The sequence below is a fragment of the Rhinoderma darwinii genome, chromosome 5, assembly GCF_050947455.1.
Source record: "Rhinoderma darwinii isolate aRhiDar2 chromosome 5, aRhiDar2.hap1, whole genome shotgun sequence".
Taxonomy (NCBI): Eukaryota; Metazoa; Chordata; class Amphibia; order Anura; family Rhinodermatidae; genus Rhinoderma; species Rhinoderma darwinii.
The window spans coordinates 27,219,381-27,240,172 of NC_134691.1; the positions used below are offsets into that span (position 1 = coordinate 27,219,381).

General features: G+C 44.3%; 1 protein-coding gene across 2 annotated transcripts in view; it reads right to left on the minus strand.

Annotated features, from left to right (window-relative positions):
* The window catches only part of MTBP (MDM2 binding protein), a 59,478-nt gene that overhangs the window by 15,247 nt on the left and 23,439 nt on the right, over positions 1 to 20,792 (minus strand). For both annotated transcript variants that reach the window (XM_075825778.1, XM_075825779.1), the window contains 6 exons: positions 17,709 to 17,811; positions 17,450 to 17,605; positions 8,566 to 8,661; positions 7,927 to 8,184; positions 6,836 to 7,076; positions 776 to 889 (listed from right to left, as the gene is read on the minus strand). In XM_075825778.1, the coding sequence (XP_075681893.1) occupies positions 776 to 889; positions 6,836 to 7,076; positions 7,927 to 8,184; positions 8,566 to 8,661; positions 17,450 to 17,605; positions 17,709 to 17,811 (968 nt within the window). The remainder of the gene's footprint in view (positions 1 to 775; positions 890 to 6,835; positions 7,077 to 7,926; positions 8,185 to 8,565; positions 8,662 to 17,449; positions 17,606 to 17,708; positions 17,812 to 20,792) is intronic.

The following is a 20,792-nucleotide window of genomic DNA, read 5'->3' on the forward strand; positions in this document are numbered from 1 at the left end:
TTGTCAGGACCCACTAGGCTTCCGTCTATGGCATAGCCGGACGCCATTGTTTGGTGTCCGGTTGCCATAGTCACCATCGCCGGCCGCTATCGCGTAGTAGGCCGGCGATGGCAGCTTAACCCCTAAAAAGCCGCGCTCTCTATAGAACGCAGCTTTTAAGGGGTTAATCAGCGGGGACACAGCGATCGGTCCCCGCTGTAGGAGCTGTGACAGCTGCTGAACAAGACAGCAGCGTCACAGCTCCTGTATGTGTCGGGAGGACGGCCGAAACGGGCGTTACTCCTGAGACGTACTATTACGGCATGGAGCGCGAACGATACAGCTGCCATGACGTAATAGTACGTCAAGGAGCGGGAAGGGGTTAAATGGTGCTATGGAAAACTACAACTTGGGCCACAAAAAAAAAAAAAAAAAGCCCTTATACCGACGAAAAAATAGAAAGCAAGTTATGGATTTTGGAAGGCGGGGAGGAAAAATCAAAATTGGACCGTGTCATTAAGTGGTTAATAAATATGTTGCTTCTTACTCCAACAAATTGTTTATTAAAACGGGCACATGAAACGCCAGTCTTAAAAAAAATCTCTCCCAATGACTCTCACCGTGGTCCACACCAGGGAATGACTGGACGTCCCGGAGACCAACTATATTCCAAAAACAGTTTGCCGGGTGCAGGAAACGTTTGTAGCCGGATCATTCTAAAAATCTCCTCCAGTTTATCCTTTACACGTGAACACAGACAACAAACACACAGAGTAATAACCAAACAGCCGCTCACCTTCAGGAAAAATTTGGATATGTCAAAAAGGCGCTGGCTGCAGGCGGTGTAGCACTGGTGCCCCTCCGGAACGCCGTGTTTTTGAAGCATTTTACTAACCACCTCCTTCAGCATCTGGGAAAATAAAACAGATATTGCGGTTATTTTATGTCTGGACTGTAAGGGTCAGCTCACGTGTTGCGCAAATACTGCGGATATTCCGCAACGGAATTTGTTGCGGAATATCCACAGCGTGGTGAACAAATCTCATCCACACTGTGCGTTGTATTTGCGTAAACGCTGCGGGTTTTCCCCCATTAAATTCAATGGGGAGGTAAAACTCGCAACAAATAGCAGTTGTTGCGTTTTATTTGCGGCGGAATCGCAGTGATTCGTCAGAAAAAAACCGCAACGCAGAGAAAAAAAAAAATTCTACTTACCCAGAAGTCTGCGTTCCTTCCTCCAGGCCGGCCTCCTGGGATGGCATTTCAGCCCGTGTCACTGCTGCTGCAGCCAATCATAGGCTGCAGTGGTCTCCTGGGATGAAACGCTAAATGCTGCAGTTTTCCGCAGCGGACATTACAGGCGAAAAACGACACCAGTTTGGTGCGGTTTTTCACCCTGAATTCCCTGTGGCCAACACAGTGTAACTTTACGCAGCGTATCCGCCCCGTGTGAACTAAGCCTAAGGCGGCAGATATAGACCGCTGTTTTTACATGGTCTTTATGAATACGTGTGATTTTTGTGTGATTAGCGGTCACGATGAAGTGGATCGGTCAGATATTTATTCTGCCCTGTGAATGAATATACGTGCAGCGCTGGCCTTGCACCGCAAGTATAAGTTCTAACACTAACTAATAAGACATAACTCGCCTAAATCAGCATCTGGCACTGAGGTGCAGGCAACAGCAACAAAGCTCCATTCAAGTGAACTGCCGGTCTCAGCGATGACATACCGTACATGCCAGCATCATCGCTGAGGCCAGTGATTGGTTGCAGAAGTCACATGGATGTACGGCATGTCATCGCTGAGGCCAGTGATTGGTTGCAGCGGTCACATGGATGTACGGCATGTCATCGCTGAGGCCAGTGATTGGTTGCAGCGGTCACATGGATGTACGGCATGTCATCGCTGAGGCCAGTGATTGGTTGCAGCGGTCACATGGATGTACGGCATGTCATCGCCGAGGCCAGTGATTGGTTGCAGCGGTCACATGGATGTACGGCATGTTATCGCTGCAGAAAAAATAAACAAAGACTGGCGGGGATCACCGGAGCATCAGCGCTGGAGCTGCAGGGGATTTAACAGGTGAGTATGGTTTCTTTCCAGCAGTCTCGTTTTTTTATGGTCTCCTGATTGCTATGTGGGACAAAAAAGGATCAAACATTAAGAGATCATGGTAAGTGTTGCTGGACCTTTAGGAATCATAATCCGAACGGTTTTATTGGCACCGATCCTATTTAGCGCTCACGGAGCCGTCTATCAACTGTTTTAGTGCAACCTCTTATACAGGAACACTTAACTAACCCCATTGTTATCTATTGATCCAGAAGACAAAGTACTAATAGTAACTGGGTCAGGTGTAACTGTGCTCCACTGAAAACAGCCGTCCCGCACTTTCAGAGCATTTACACTGCAGTTCCTTAACCAAAGAGAGACAGTCCATTGATATAGTCATTTACAATAGTGTATACTGATAGAGAGCAACGTTCCCGTCCACAGAGATCCCTAAATAGGCTAAAGGGAATGGAGGCAGAATATTTGGAGAATTCATTTATTTACAGATTATGACGCTACACACATTTTGGATGAGTGACAAATCTCTTGTGACTATTCGCCTGTCCCTGGTGTTATCGGCTGAGTACAAACATCACCGGCGGCTCTCACGTTCCATCACACCTTCTAAAAACACCATCCAGCCTCTCCATGAGGATATAAATTTACCAGTATTTCAATAGCAATTTAAATGGACACTAACTTTTCAAACAACTTATGCTGATCGAATAGTGTACCTGATATAGATCAACTCCGATTAACTTAATGTTACAACGTAGTCATTTTATCCACTCAAATTCTGTGTGTAGTTGCTGCCTCTAGGCGTCTCCCTTCCTGTAATCTGCTGTCCACCCCCTGTTGTCTAGCAAAATCCATCCCTAGTTACAGAGCAGAGAAGATGGACTGCCTGCCCATACAAGTCTAAAGTGAAGGAAGGGGGAGCAGGAGTAGGGAGAGGGGGAGCAGAGAAAGAGACACAGACATGCTGCCCATACAAGTATAAGCAGAGGGGAGGGGAAGAAGGAGGAGGGAGCAGAGAGTGTGTCAAACAAGCTACCCATAGAAGTCTATGGAGAGGTGAGCAGAATGAGAAAAACACACCCAGATGCGCTACAGCTTCTGGTAAGAGGTGCGTGTCACCCCACTGCTGGATTCTTAGCTACACTGCTCATTACTGCTGTATAAAAGGTCCTCCATGCTGCTGCAGATTATATATATATATATATATATATATATATATATATATAGTGTGTGTTATAGCGATAGTAGAGCAGGATTCCCCTCTTCTATGTGTGCAGTGTATAGAAGACATGAGGCTCCGTCCACTAGCTCAGAGACAACTGAGAATTAGAAAGGGAACATGCAGAGGGGAAAACTGCTTAAAAAAAAAAAAAAAGGCCAAATACAAGTCATATAGTGGCCAGAAATAGTGTTATTCCTCATGCACACACATATGACCGCTTTTTCTGAAAAATGTCGCCTGAAAAATTAGGTACACTTTAAAAAGTACGGTTGTGAAATACAGGCAGAGAGATCGACATTATGCAGCAGAGCCTAAAACGACTCCCAACACCGTGTCCAGGTAGTAGGATAAGCAATTAGGTAAAGCTTTTCGTGCAAATTAGCCGGAGTGTCTGCTGTCAGGGAATACAGGGATCAGGGAATACAGGGATCAGGGAATACAGGGATCAGGAATGTTACTCTTCATCATTGCCAATCTTTATTGATCTTCCAGGAGACTAGAGTCGGCATATCAGTAAATCCTCCTCCCCCTATAGCAACAGCCACGCATGCTTAACATGACACCAAGTTAGATTGTATAATAGTGAGAAATTAAAAAGAGGAACGGTATTACTATACATTGTCCACCGCTAGTACTACCTGTTTTACAAACAGATACATTTAAATAAATATAGAAAAGTGCTAATTTTTGCAAATTTTCTCTACATTTTGGTGTTTTTCACAAATAAATATTGAATTTTTCTACCAAATTTTTTCACTAACAAAGTACATTATGTCACGAGAAAACAGTCCCAGAATTGCTTGGTTAGGTAAAAGAATTCCAAAGTTATTACCACATAAAGGGACACGTCAGATTTAAAAAAAAAAAAAAAATCGGCTTGGTCTTTAAAGAGGCTCTGACACCAGATTATCAAATCCCTATCTCTTATTGAATGTGATCGGCGCTGCAATGTAGAGAACAGCAAGGTTTTTGTTTTTTAAAAACGATCATTTTTGGCCAAGTTATGAGCAATTTTATATTTATGCAAATGAGCTTTTCAATGGACAACTGGGCGTGTTTTCTCGTATTACCAACTGGGCGTGTATTGTGTTTTTACCAACTGGGCGTTATGAATAGAAGTGTATGACGCTGACAAATCAGCATCATACACTTCTCATCGTTCCCACCCAGCTTCTTTCACTAAATACACACAGCGTGCCGTCACCCACAGGTCCTTCAACCTTGTCGTCGGACAAAGAAGATACATCGGCTGAAAGGCGTCCAAAAGGTAAATATGCTCGTCTCTAGGGAGTTTGCTATGCTTACCTGCACATGGTGATGCTGCTGCAAATTCAACTGTACGCCTGGAGCTGTGGTGTATTCTCTCTTCCGACGCCAAGGTTGAAGGACCTGTGGGTGACGTCATCATTCTCAGCCAGCTTCTTTCACTGCAGACACAGCGTGACGTCACCCACAGGTCCTTCAACCTTGGCGTCGGAAGAGAGAATACATCACAGCTCCAGGCGTACAGTTGAATTTGCAGCAGCATCACCATGTGCAGGTAAACATAGTAAACTCCCTAGAGACGAGCATATTTACCTTTTGGACGCCTTTCAGCCGATGTATCTTCTTTGTCCGACGACAAGGTTGAAGGACCTGTGGGTGACGGCACGCTGTGTGTATTTAGTGAAAGAAGCTGGGTGGGAACGATGAGAAGTGTATGATGCTGATTTGTCAGCGTCATACACTTCTATTCACAACGCCCAGTTGGTAAAAACACAATACACGCCCAGTTGGTAATACGAGAAAACACGCCCAGTTGTCCATTGAACTGGTAGCATCAAAACAGATACTGTAAAGAGCTGGGCAAGGGTGAAAATGAAAAATGACTACTAGAGTAAGGTGGAAAACATATAGGTACTTCTACGGTTTTGTTTTTTACATTTTAAGCTCAGAAAACCCCCTTAACCCCTTCACGACTGAGCCTGTTTTGGCCTTAAAAACGTAGCAGATTTTTTTTTATCTGACATGTGTCACTTTATGTGGTAATAACGTTGGAATGCTTTTGCCTATCCAAGCGATTCTGGAATTGTTTTCTTGTGACATGTTGTACTTTGTTAGTGAAAATATGTGGTCGATAAATTCAAAAAACACCAAAATTTAGAGAAAATTAGCGCTTTTCTATATTTAAATGTATCTGCTTGTAAAACCGGTAGTAATACCACACATAATAGTTACTATTATACATTCCCCATTTGTCTACTTTATGTTTGCATTGTTTTTTGAACATCCTTTTATTTTTCTAGGACGTTGCAAGGCTTAGAACTTTAGCAGCAATTTCTTACATATTCAAGAAAATTTCAAAAGGCTATTTTTACAGGGACCAATTCAGTTCTGGGGGCCATACAATACAATACAAACCCCCATAAATCCCCCCATTTTAAAAACTGCACCCCTCAAAGTATTCAAAACAGCATTAAGAAAGTTTCTTAACCCTTTGGGTGTTTCACAAGAAATAAATTAAAGTAGGGGAGTTGGAATTTACAAATGTAATTTCTTTTGCAGATATTCATATTTAATCCTGTGGGTTTTTACCAGAGAAACGCAACTCAATATTTATTACCCAGAATCCCAGTTTTTAGAAATATCCCACATGTGGCCCTAGTGTGCTTATATACTGAAACATCGGCCTCAGAAGCAAAGGAGCACCTAGAGGATTTTGGGGCCTTCTCTGTCAACCACTTCAATGCTGCGGACGCCGTTGACCGCCGCATTGAAGGGGTTAAGCGACGGCGATCGGCGGTAATTGCCATCGCCGCCGTTGCAGCGGGATGTCAGCTGTATATTACAGCTGTCACCCGCTGAAGATGAAGCGCGCACAGCTCCTGTGCCTGCTTCATCTTCATGACGGGTCTGGTACGTCTGATTGCGGGAAGCTGCTTGTTAAGCCAACGCGCCGAACCCGTCATATTGCGGGAAGGGGTTAAACGTCCGTGTTCTCTACAACATTTCTACAAGACAATCCTACACATTGACCGACACTGTGGGTACGTTTTCTTAATTCCTTTCTAGGTGCAATGTTCCCTTAAGTTCATACAAAATTACAAGGGAGCACAAGCACTGATATAAAGCTATATTATATTGATCTGTGGAACACTGGTGTGGTTCATCTTTTGAGCTCGTAAATTTACTAAGCTGCCCTGTGATCATTCAAACCAGTCCCAAAAGTTAGGATAGAAAGCAACTAAGGGCTCATTCAGACGAGTGTAAAACTCGTCCATGTGCGGTGTGTGGAAATCACTCACAGAACACTGACCCATTGATTTCAATGGGGCTGTTCACACATGCGTGGGTTTTCACGCAACGAGAGTCTGCTGCATGAAACTCACTACATGTCCTATATTGGTGCGTTTTTACGCACCTACGTGCCCATTAAAGTCAACGGGTGCTTGAAAACCACACGCAGTAAACGGACGCACATCCGTGTGCTTTGCGTGACTTACGCATCAATTCCAATCATTTATGCGCGTTTACGCGCGGAAATCTGTAACGCTTGTGTGAATGTAGCCTAAGACATCTTACCCGATTGTGTTTCTGAGACCTAGACTCCTTGAGCTCATTCTCCGGATTCACACTTTGTTTGGGTTGGGTCGCTTGGCTGCTCAAAGCTGTTCCCCGATCTCTGGATGAAGGTCTCACTGAGGAGGACACTGGCGGTGCGATCCTTTCAGAACGAGGTCTCGTTACGTTAATGCTAGACTTCGGACCACTGCTTTCACTAGCAAGAGACAGCAAAGAGTCTGAGCTTTCAGATTTAGCGAACCTGGAGTCAAACATAAAACACATCACGGTGAGGACTTTGATATATCAAAATGAACAAGTGGCTATACTCTAATGCTAAGTGACCCTGCACGCAGCCACTTGCTTCCAAGACATTAGAATTTGGCAACCCCCATTCTCAGCATCAATGCGGTTGCCTATGGTCAAACCACAACCAAACTTTTAAAGTATATACAGTTAATATAACACAAAGTCTGGAGGGAAAAACCTTTAACAACATGCACATTGGTCTTGGAAATGAAGGCTGAATACACACGTGTGCTCAGGAGCCCCTTCCTCCAGTCCGTTTTTAAATGGATTGTCCCATAAAAACAACTCTAGTACACATGACCTACTATGGCATAACACCCCCTGTGAACGAGGACGGAGATTTGTAGTGCACCCGTCACGTAATAGTATATGATCCCTGCAGCAGTCACAGATCGCGACAGACTGCCGAAAATTAGAACAGCCGGACCTGCTGGATTAATTTTCAAAAGGGGTTGTCTCGCCAAGAAAAAAATCCTATAGTCAAAAAAAGGATTGGAATCCAGCAGAGGGAAGAAGGGAAGCCGTCCCTCAGCAATCTTTTTGGGGTTATTTCCATTCTTCCTTGAGCTGGGTTCAGATCCTTTTTTTTTGGGCAAATGAGAATGGATGGGAGAACGGAAGTGTGAATGCAGCCTGAAGATTGCCTGTGAAGCAATGAAAACAAGTACATAATCCCTAATATATTCTGCAAAACAGTTCACCCTAAGGCTACGAAGGTAATATAATAAAAAATACAACTCCATTATTCCTTTTAAAACAAACAAAAAAAAAAGATGATAAAATGTGGAATTCAAGACCTGTACCTTTTACTTGCAATCAACCCATCGAGGTCCCTGGATCGGCGTTTGAGCCTCAGGGGGTCCACACCTTGCAAGGATTCTCCATCCGGAACACTACCTGGCTCAGAGAGAACGGCAGGAGACGGAAGGGGGCTCAAGGCAAAAGGGATTGGACAGCATTCTCTGGTACAGGTTGTCTGGGTTTCGTAGCGAATGAGACGAGACTGGAGCTCTGTAAACGCTACGTCGCGATCTAGAGATTTCCTGTTATCAAGGCAATACCTGAAGGGGAGAGAGTGAAGCAATGTCACAGACAACGGGATATTTGTAATACTATGGCAAAAGGGCAGCAACAATGACACTGCATCGCTGGAGTATTTTGTGGTTGCCACTTTAGCAGTGAATGCGTTACGATCCCATCATATCCCCACTGATCAGTAAGTTTGGGTAAATCCTGTCGCCATAACTTATATTCATGCGAGGTGCAATGAAGACGTGAAACCCGCGCAGCTCTGCGACACCGTGCATTGACTGTGGTGCAAATATAAGCAGAAGTATCACTGCACCACCATAGCAGCACGTGCGGTGGATTTCAGCCTTTCCTGCGTCTGGGGGAGATCCGGCTCTGGGGAGATCTAAATGAGGAAATTATTAAGAACTTACTCAAGTCCGTGGTAATGACATTCAGACGCTTTTTCGAAAGGCAGGGCTCTCAGTTTCCGGGGGGTAAGTTCTGGAGTTAACCGGAAAGCGTTATCACTGGAAGACAAGAGAGTGGGGGAAAAAGATCAGGACCATAGGTTATATTGATCTGTATATATAAAGGACTTACAACAAATCTTCTACATTTTTATGAACTAAAAAGGCACTTTTCACATGATTTTTCAGAATAAGCTGTCCTGTGTGTACATGAGCAATAACACTATTTTTTGGCCATTATATGACTTGTGTTTGGCCTTATTTAGCAGTTTTCCCAATTTCTATGAATCAGTGGACGGAGCCTAACGGTCACGTCTTCTATATACTACACACAGGAAAAGATCTCTCATATATATATATATATATAAATATGAGAGAGATATACATACATACATACATACGAGCATCTCTATCTGTAAATATATATATATATATATATATATGAGAGAGATATACATACATACGAACATCTCTATCTGTAATTATATATATATATTTACAGATAGAGATGCTCGTATGTATGTATGTATATCTCTCTCATATTTATATATAATTACAGATAGAGATGCTCGTATGTATGTATGTATGTATATCTCTCATATATATATATATATATATATATATATATTATATATATATATATATATATATATATATATATGCGCAGCAGCGCATGGAGGACATCATACAGCAGTACTGAGCTGTGTAGCTGAGAATCCAGCACTGGGGTGACATGTTACACTTACCAGAAAGCTGCTGCTGCAGCATCTGTGTGTCTCTCCCTCTACTCCCCTCCCCAGACTTCGATGGGCAGCCTGTCTCTTTCTCAGCTACCTCCTCCCCTTTCCACAGGCTTGTATTAGCGGCATGTCTGTCGTTCTATGCCCTTACTCCCTCCTCCTCCTCCCCCCCTCCATAGATTTGTATAGGCAGGCAGTGAAAAGACATGCCCACCTCCTGCACTCAGTCTCCTTTGCTCAGTAACTAGGGATTGAAAGTGTCTATTGAAATAGGCGGTCAGTGTAAAGCAAGACAGGCCGGGTCCTCGAGATGCTCCTGATAAGCTTTTTAGTCTCCCGGAATCTTGTGTAGAGAGCGATCTATCAAGTTCTCCTACAAAAGTCGTAGCCCACCCTGGTTGCTGTGTGACATAAGGGAATGTACTGGTCCCCGGGCCCACCATCTCCTATATAACAAGCTGCCTGGAGGTTCATACAGAGGTCAGTGTTAAAGAGGCTCTGTCACCAGATTTTTCAGCCCCTATCTCCTATTGCAGCAGGTAGGCGCTGCAATGTAGATTACAGTAACGTTTTTATTTTTAAAAAACAAGCATTTTTGGCCAAGTTATGACCATTTTTGTAGTTATGCAAATGAGGCTTGCAAAAGTCCAAGTGGGTGTGTTTAAAAGTAAAAGTCCAAGTGGGCGTGTATTATGTGCGTACATCGGGGCGTTTTTAATACTTTCACTAGCTGGGCGCTCTGAAGAGAAGTAACATCCTCTTCTCTTCAGAACGCCCAGCTTCTGGCAGTGCAGATCTGTGACGTCACTCACAGGTCCTGCATCGTGTCGGCACCAGAGGCTACAGTTGATTCTGCAGCAGATCGACTTACCTGCAAACGCTGATGCTGCTGCAGAATCAACTGTAGCCTCTGGTGCTGATGTGGCCGTCACGATGCAGGACCTGTGAGTGACGTCACAGATCTTCACTGCCAGAAGCTGGGCGTTCTGAAGAGAAGAGGATGTTACTTCTCATCAGAGCGCCCAGCTAGTGAAAGTATTAAAAACGCCCCGATGTACACACATAATACACGCCCACTTGGACTTTTACTTTTAAACACACCCACTTGGACTTTTGCAAGCCTCATTTGCATAACTACAAAAATGGTCATAACTTGGCCAAAAATGCTCGTTTTTTTTAAATAAAGACGTTACTGTAATCTACATTGCAGCGCCGATCTGCTGCAATAGCAGATAGGGGCTGCAAAATCTGGTGACAGAGCCTCTTTAAGTACACATTACACAGCTCAGCATCTTTCTCACGTGGACTAGAACAAGTGTAACAGAGTGGAAATGAAAGCATGGACCTGTGCTCCAAACACTGACAGAGGCCGTAGTCCTGAGGGGGGGGGGGTCAGGATTCTTACAGGCCCGTCACCAAAGATATAAGGGGTTCATCATAAAGCTACTGCGAGCAAAAGCGCAATCGAAAAGCGCTTCATAGGGCAGTATGTGAGGGAAACAGAAACGAAGGACACCAGAGGCCAACAGCTCCACTGCTCACATTTTACAAGGCATAACCGCTAAGCCGGAATATCAAATTGTGGTACTGATGTAGCCCTGGACGTCCCCGCCTGGTATTCGGGACTTACAACAGTAATTTACTAGGAAGGAAAAGCTGATTTTGGGGGCCCACACACGTAGCAGGTTTGTTTTGGATGTGCCGCAGCATTTCTGGAGCAAAATCTGCACGTGTTCGGTGTGGATTTTGCGGTGTATTTCACCCCTTATACACTGAAAAAGGGTGAAATTCGCAGTGAACTTCCAGACCACAATGAGCACGCTCTGATTTACGGGCAGAAAACGTTCAGCAGCATGCGGATGAGATTTATTTTTATTTCCTCCGCATGCCTACAACAGTCTCCATCTGGATTTTCAGACCGAAAATCCGCAAAGTCCACAATGTGTGCAGGGGGCCCCTCTATGGACCGCACTCCCCATCAAATCTCACTCCCCATCTCTCTTGGGCCTTGATCTACATCTTTTAGGCACAACACAGAGGGGTTCAGAAGAGCTTACATGGAGGAGGGCTGTGTATCTGCACCTTTTAAACCCAAAACCACCTGACCTCCAAGGAGTTTCCATTTGACAAAACCCAGAAACCCCCATCGACTCTCGTCCTCTATAGAGGCGACAATTAGTAACACGATTAGAAGAGGTGATAAAACGGGAGGTTTGGTGAAGGGGGGGGTTACTGCACCTCCTACTCCGCAGAGCGGCTTGACCGATCCCTCTCGGTAAAGGGGTCGTCCCATATAAAAAAGTGGACATCATAGCAAGGAACCACCTCTGAGCCGGAGCTGCTGTAAAGAGAAGCTCCCACTCTGGCGGGCTTGGAACGACGATGGTTTTTATGGTCACACAATTATTTGTAGGGGACGTCATACAATATTACCACTTCCCTGCAGGGGAATGAACGGCCGCAGCGATTAGCAAATAATTCTAAGAAATCATCCCAGTTTGGACAACCCTGTTAGAGAAAAAGTGAGAGAGAGATGTATGCGAGGCGGTGACGTCATCGCGCCTGTCTGCGCCGTACCGCACAGAACAGAGGGATCTCCTCCACTCGTCATGGGAATGGGGTTAGGCGAGTATGTATATTATTATTTCTATCAGGCACTATTGGGTGCATTATACAGCGTGGGTGCAGCTATGGGGGATTTTATACTGTATGGGGTGCATATATTGGGGGCATTATACAATGTGAGGGCTGCTATAGGGGCATTATACTATGTAGAGGCAGCTATTGGGGCATTATACTAGGGAAGTGGCAGATATGAGGGGCATTATGCTCTGTGGGGGCAGATATAGGGGCATTATATTGTGCGGGGTGCACTATAGGGGCAATATACTGCAGGGGCCATATTATATACGATAGTATACAGCAGGCCCAGGACAAAAAACACACACACACACGTTATAGTGGTTCGTCTCATGTGTATGAATGAGGCTTTAGAAACTCATTGCTGAAAGAGTGAAATGTCTTATAGGCCTCAGAAAAATAGTATGGCAATATAGAAAGATAGATGACAAGCAATATGAGGGCCATTAAAGCTCCCACAAGGGTGGCCCCTGAGTGGTATATCTGCCTAGTCTTACAGTAACATTGGAGCAAGGATTGCATCACGGCATGACTAGGTAGATATGCCATTGTAACTCTAGGAAGGCCGGGCAGCGACCACGGTGGGAGCTGCAATGGCACTTCTATTGGTGGTCAGCCAGTATTCCCAGAAATGGGATGTAAAAGTAACAGAAATGATAATCAGTAATATTTCATAGTAACTTATTTCATGGAGTATTTTCCCTCTATGCTTTGTCGTCTCTTAATAAATCACAGTGAACCCGAGATGAGGAACAACTAAACTTTAAAAAACTCATTTGTAGAATTGAAAAGCCCGTGTAAAAGTAGAAAACAGAATCCACAGCGCCCTCTAGTGTCCATAGTGAAGCATGGCAAGTCTTGTGATCCTTTATATGGCAAGAGGTCACATATTTCACTACCTCAGAATGAGTCAGATTTACAAATAAAATAGAGAGCGATAATATAAAAAAGGTGGCGATTTTAGGGAATAAATAAGAGGAGCCATATTGCAAGACCCCTGGGGTGTAGGAGGTGGAGTGCACGCTCGTCCTTATTTCTGCATTTTATTGAGTGTGTCACACCGTACGCAGAAGATCAACGCTGCAATATATTTTAGGGTTTTATTATTACGGAAGGATTTTTTTTTTTTAACCACGGAGGTATTTTAAGGCTTTTATAACCGTTTCTAGTTTAACCCCTTGGCGACATCCGACGTACTAGTACTGAAATGTCGCAAAGGGAGGTATGCAGCACGCTCACAGGCTGTGCGCGCTCCATACTCAGCGGGTGACGGCTGTGTTACACAGACGACACCTCACTCCAACGGGCGGAATCAAAGATCACTTTGATTCCGCTCGTTTAACACCTTAAATGAGGGCCCCCAGGTCCGCCATCTTTGTACTCCTTTGAAACCTCCCCTCCAGCAATGCTTCAAAGGAGACGGTCACAACCACAATATACTGCAATACATTCGTATTGCAGTATATCACGCAAGCCATCCAACGATCGCGGTTCAAGTCCCCTGGGGGGACTAATAAATAAAGTAAAAAACTGACAAAGGTTTTTTTATGTTCCAAAAAAAGTATTAAAAGTTAAAAAAAAATAAAATAAAATGTAGAATTTTTTCCCTAAGTCAATGTTTAAAAAAAATAAAAAAGTTTAACATAACTGGTATCGCCGAGTCTGTAAAAGTCTGAACTATCACAATACAGCGTTGTTTAACCCGTTCTGTGAATGGTGAAAAAAAAATAAATATATATATATATATATATATATATATATATAAAACGCACAAATTTCGGTTTCTGTTTTTGGTCACCTCATTTATAAAAATCGGTGAAAACTACGGCTCGCTCTGCAAAAAAATAAAGCCCTCACACCGCTAAAAACATAAAACAAAACAAATTAGGTATCGCCGTAATCGTAGTAACCTGTAGAATAGGGTGCACATGTCGTTTTTACCGCCTGATGGATGTCGTAAAAAGAAAACCCCCCCAAAATAATGGCGTAATCGTGGTTTTTATTTTTCCATTTCACCCCACAAATAATTTTTTCCAGATTCCCAGTACATTATGCGGTACAATAAATGGTGCCATTAAAAACTACAACTTGTCCTGCAAAAAAACAAGCCCTCATACGGCTATGCCGACGGAAAAAGAAAGAAGTTACGGCTTTTGGAAGGCGGGGAGGAAAAAAACGAAACTGGCCGTGTCTAACCCTTTCCTTTTACTAAATGTCACTGCATTCTTACAGGTTTTTTTTTGCCTGACATGATTATATTTTGTAGGTCATGGGTAGAGAGAGGGGGGGGGGGGGGGCAAAACTAAAGTGTTTCGGGTTTCTCTTTTATAAGTTGGTTGGTTAAATACAAAAAAAACAAATGCCCTAAGGGGGGGGCATGCAGCCGACCGTGGTTTCAATGGTCCGTGCATTGCCGGGAGCCTGGACCGCAAAAAGATAGGACGTGTCTTATTACGGCCGCATTTTTCGGTCCAGGCTCATTGAAATGAATGTTCACGGCCCGTGATTTGCGGGTGACACCGCGGCCGTCCGAGCCGCAAATCACGGCCTGTGCACACCACTATGGTCGCGTGCACGAGGCTTTATTCTCCTACACATAGCAATGCCCAATACAGGTACATGCATATATGGCATAAAATATTTTTAACATTTTTTTAAAATACTCCTCTGAATTAACTTTTATCCGACGAGTAGTAGATCATTGGCCATAACTCAATTTAACTCCTGGAGAACGCAACTATTTTGGGTCAATACTACAATCAAGAGCCATAAGTTAGTCATTTTTTTGGTGCCATGAAAACCCATCAGCACCTGCAACTGGGTTATGGCGGTGCCAATGGGGTGACAGAGGGTACAGAGAGAACATTTACATAGACACGGTGATGCAGGTGAATTTTAATCCCAGACGAACTATGGGTTAAATGACCTCAACTAGCAGCATATCATGGGGATTAGACCTGTGGTCAGACCAGGACTGTTCGATCAAGTCAGTAAACATGCAGTTGGGCCAGGAAGAGGCGATGTCTGAACAAGGCCTTAGATACAGATACGAGCTATAGACAGCCATTCACCATCTTCAGGAGACCGGCAGGTTTTGTTTTTTTAGGTGGTTTTCGTCAACAAAGGAAAAATCCTAGTAAAAAAACGCGGTGGCCGTCCCATTGATTTAAATGGGATTTTTGAGGCGGAACACACCTCAAGAAAGGTCATATTATGGATAGGAGGTGATTTCGGCATGGTTTCCACATCAAACACAGCGCCAAAAAACTCTGTGTGAACTAGGCCTAAGGGGCTAGCGTGGAGCCGCTGACCAGCTTTAGTACTCATCAGCCAGATGCAGATCGGAGGCGCTCCTTACTGACTATGTGCAGGCACCTGGTAACGCCATTGAGCCGCCAGCTCGGTACCGTGTGAAAATTAAAATAAGTACAAAAGTAGAGCTTTGGAGGGCTACTCCTTGAGTACTCATTTGAACCCCGGCAGCTTTGCCCGTCCGCATCCAATTCAGTCTCAAGCCTAGAAGTATGAACGACACTGAATTCACAGCACACCCATGCCTGTAGCGGCGTTCTTGCGACCTCTGGGTACACGGTGCTAGAGCAACGTTCTATGCCACACAAAGAACAAAGACGCCAGTTTAGTTTTACATGAATTTTCCTTCTTTAGCTTTATACGCAGCCTCTGCACATGGGAGATGATCATCCCGGAACAAACAAGACAAAAATTGGATTCCATAAGTAATTTTTCCATGTTTGAGGTAATATACATTCTGTAATTTGCCCTCATACATTGGATTATTTGGATTTTAAGCAACGACACTCGGAGCGGCATCAAAGAGAACCTTTCACCTCCCCGTACATGAGCAGCTGGTTATAGGCCAGGCTTCACAAACCCGCTCACTTTACACTTTTTTCCTCTACTCCTCCGCTCTTTACATATCGGTCCCGTTATATTTGGCGCCTGATATGTAAATAACCCCCTGAACTGTCAATGGGGCGTTTCTATCTAACTAAATTGCAGCGGGGGCGTGATCTCTTCACTCTGACATTGTCCAATCAGCTACGGTCAGTGTCAGGGCAGCTTGCGCTGTGTTCCCTCCCGCAAGATCACACACAGACTGGTGGTTCTGCAGAGAGCGCTCTCTCAGTCTGTGTGTGTTCTCACGGGAGGGAAGCAAGCCGCCTTGACACTGACCGTAGCGCATTAGATCGCGCCCCCTTGCCATTTAGTTAGATAGAAACTCCCCATTGACCATTCAAGGGTTTATTTACATATCGGGCGCCAAATATAACGGCACCGATATGTAAACGGAGGAAGAGAGGAAAAAAGTGTAAAGTGAGAGAGTTTGTGCAGCCGGCCTATTACATGCTGCTCATGTACGGGCAGGTGAAAGCTTCTCTTTAAACACATGATCTACAGGTTATCTTTATATTACTACAAACTGATCACCGTGATCTAATGTGAGGTCAGGACAGGCACTTGAACACGGAAACACCGGACTAGATATGAGAACTTGTTCAGATATCTCACAGATCGAGAAATAATAATAAAATATTAAAAGGTCGGTCTGTAGGAGGGACAGCTCAATCCAACTGATGTCAGCAAGTACCTGACGACGCCAAGGCCTCTCCATTAGGACATCACTTTATATGTGGAGGACAGGACGGGGTCTAAGGGGTAGTCACTCCACAACAACCGCTTTACAGAAGGGTGTCAGAGGGTGGTCAGTCTATGTGCGGGAATAGAAAGCCACTCTGTGCTCCCTCCTGGGCAGGCCCGGCCTGTCCATACATTACATGGAAGGTCATTCATTTGCATTGCCGGCATGTAAGGCTAATGTGTGGCTTGCTGTGGGGTCAACTGATCTCTGATCTCTGTATTGGTCTTCGTGAGAGCGAACAAACAAATGTTTTCTAACCACATAGTGGATTTGGCCTGCACATCTTCTCAGAACATTTTAACGGTCTGACAATATGGTACCTGCTGGACCCCCCTGATGTGGGACAATAGGTGGCCATACACTTTAGATAGCTGTCGGCCGAACGCTCGTGCAGCTGATAGCTATTCCTCTCGACTCCCCCATACACTTGTTCCCAATGGGGAGAGGGAAATAAGAACCCCCACCACATCTCTTGTGACGGCTGATTCTTCTCCCCCGCGACCTCTCCGTTGGTAAAGAGTCGGCACACTGCCACACACATTACATGGTCGGCCGGCTCGGTCAACATACGGGCACCTTAAAGGATTTTTTCTTACTGCTATTAGAGAGGTTCTTTGGGTGAAGTTATTAATTACAAAATATTTACACTTAAATACAATTTCCTGTAACCCAACAATAAAATAAGTCGCCCCCCCCCCCTACTGCTGCACATTTACTCCCCTTTTCCACTTAATCGGGGATGCCTTCTCACCAGAATCGAATGTCTCCCTGATGTAATATATAGGTGTGTAATAAACGGGACCTTTACCCTCTTTGAACCTGCAACGGCTGGAGCTCCCCTATGGCTGCACCATGTGGAGTGAAGTATTTCAGTAACTCCTTCGCATCCAGTAGAGTATTCCCCTCTTTTTGAATGTCCTTCCGGCCAAGCAGCTGCTCTGATGAACTGGAGAGAATCGACGCCCTGAAGAGAGGCGAGGAAATAGAGAACCGCCAATATATAGACAGATCACACACACGATAACAATCATAAACAGTCTCCGATTCATGAAAAAAAAAACACTTACCTAATTCTCTGCTTTATTTTCTCAAAATTTTCCAAATTCTGTAAAACATTTCTTTCTGGCCATTCAGATGAATTCATATGAAATAATGCGCTTGTATTAGACTCTAATAATAAAAAAATAAAAAAAAGTTAAATATTTAGACAATAGCAATACAGATATTCTTCTCTTATTTTGGAAACTTCTCAACTGAACACAGCAACGCTAATCTTCCATCGTAACATGGAGTTAAAGGGATGTCCAGACAGGGGGCGGTTTTTTATACTAATGACATATCCGCAGGTTAGGTCATCATTATTTGATCGCTGGGGGTCAGAAACCTGGACCCTGCTCCGATCAGCTGTTCTAGCAGCCAGGAAACATGCAGTGGTCGGTGCCGGATGCAGACGGCTCGAGTGACATTATAGCAGCCGTGCTGCAGCTCTGCTCTGATTCAAGTGAATAGTAGAGCTGCAGCACGGCCGCTAGACTGTAACCAGAGCCGTCTGCATCCGGGACCAACCACTGCATAACTTCCAGTGCCTGGAGGCAGCCGAAACAGCGGATGGGTCCGGAGGGGTCGGACCGGCACCGATCATATACTGATGACCTAACCGGTGGATACATCATCAGTATAGAAAACCGAAACACTGTCAGGACAGCCCCTTTTAAAAGAAAATAAAAAAAGTGTTTTAGTCCCAGTTTGTACATTCTCCCCGTGTTTGCCTGGGTTTCCTCCCACACTCCAAATACATACTGATAGGTTAATTGTCTACCTAGGAAATTGGCCCTAGAACATGTGTGTCTGATATAGGAAAATTAGACTGAGGACACCATTGGTGACAAGCTCTTTACAGCGCTGCGGAACACGTTAGCACTATATAAGAAAAGGGAAATACATAAAAAGTACGTAAAACAGAACATTAGTTACGTGAAGTCGTCTCCCAAGAGAGTGACAGGGGAGCTGCATACTGAGCCGTATGTGTATAGTTTTACTATTCTGCCTTACCTAGACCTCCAGCAGTACAATAGAGCTGTCATATGTCACCAAGTCCCTTGCCCTCAGGCAACCCTGTCCCAGTCTAAACAGCAAAGCTGACGGGTGAACTACAGGAAACAGCTTCTTGTGTGCGCTCTAATGGTCCGTGTGAACACTGTAATATTTGACAGTATAGGGAGGATTACCACATAAAGGCATCCTGCGCACGAGCCGGAGAATATTCATGACTTTGTGCACTTCTGCAACCAATTCGCTCCCTTACAGCTGGACGGACGGACGGACACACACACCATGAAAGTCGGCCTATCGTTTTAAAAACCACAATGTAGAGTACGGGCCGTTGTCCACAGAAAAAGTAATCATCCATGTTGGATTTTACGGCCAGTCGTCGGCTGAACTAGGAGTGTATAGCCCTATCGGCCAATAATTGTATTCAATAGCATTCTGATTTTTTTTTTACACTAAAAATGTGATCTGCCAGTTAGACCATAAACATGCAGGATCTTCAACCAGCATGTTGATGGTTGAACGTTCATGTGTTATAATTGATCGTCCGTAACGTGGCCAATCCTAATCTTAAGAGTTACCATCTTTACCCTTTTTGCTAACGGAAGACATGACTGCAAGCCCAGACTACACAGGGTCTGTAAGAATGGAGACACACAGGTCTGCATTGGAGCTGTATAGACAAAACGGTAGCACATTTTTAAATCAAGACTACGGGCAAAGTTTCTTGCAGGAGCAATGAAAAAAAAAAAGCTGCAAGATGGACATGTGTAAGGGTATGTTCACATGCAGAGTCAAAAACGTCTCAAAATACAGAGCTGTTTTCAAGAGAAAACAGCTCCTGATTTTCAGAAGTTTTTTGTGCCATTCGCGATTTACGCTGCGTTTTTGTTGAGCTTTTTTTCAATAGTCTCTGGAAAACAGCTCCAAAAACGTCCTGCACTTCTTTTACACGTAAAAAAACAAGCGAAAAACGCTCCGTCGGAACAGAACGCCGTTTTCCCAATGAAATCAATGGGCAGATGTTTTGAGGCGTTCTGCTTCCGATTTTTCGGCCGTTATTAGTCCAGAAAAACGGCCGAAAATAGGCCGCGGGAACATACCCTTAAAGATAAGAAGGTTCTGGTGTAGGGCTTTAAAACTTGTCTAGTTAATGCTCCATGAATGTAAAAGGACAACTGCCAACAGGATATCCCCTTCTACCATCAATACTCCTTTAACCTCTTAACGCCAAAGGAGGGATATATCTGTCCTCAGCAGCTGCTAGTTCGCGCAGGAGGACGGATATATCCGTCCTGTGATGGCGCGGGTACTGTCACTGTACCCACGTGATCAGCGGCAGGAGCACGGCTGTTATACACAGCCTGGCTCCTGCTGCAACTGCCGAAAACGAAGCGCGCTCCGATTCCGGCAGTTTAACCCATTAAATGCCGCTGTCAATAGTGACAGCGGCATCTAATGTGTTTGACAGAGGGAGGGAGCTCCCTCTGTCACCCCATCGGCAAACAAATCGCGGGTCGCCGTCGGGTTTCCATGGCAGCGGGGGGCCTAACAAAGACCCCCAGGTCTGTCTTCAGCATCTGCCTGTTAGGCGATGCCGGAGGCATGACCTAATAGGTTGCCTGTCAGTTTTACACTGACAGGCAATAATGCTTTGGTATACTAAGTATACCGAAGCATTATATATGCGATCAGCACATCGCATAGTGAAGTCCCCTGGTGGGACTAAAAAAAAAATGTCAATCAGTTAAATAAAGTTGGTGAAAAAAAAATAATAATAATTACAGTCAAAATCAAATAAAACGACTTTTTTTGCCCAAAAAGTGGTTTTATTTTGTAAAAGTGTCAAAACAAATCACACATACACATATATGGTATCCCCGCGATCGTAACAACTTGAACAATAAAATGAACACATTAATTAAACCACCGGATGAACGGCGTCCAAAAAAACAACGGCAAAATTCTCTTCTCCCATTCCCCCCATAAAAAAATAAAATAAAAGTTAATCTATAAGTTCTATGTACCCCAAAATAGTACTAATGAAAACTACACATTGTCCCGCAAAAATCAATTCCACGTACGGCCACATGGACGGAAAA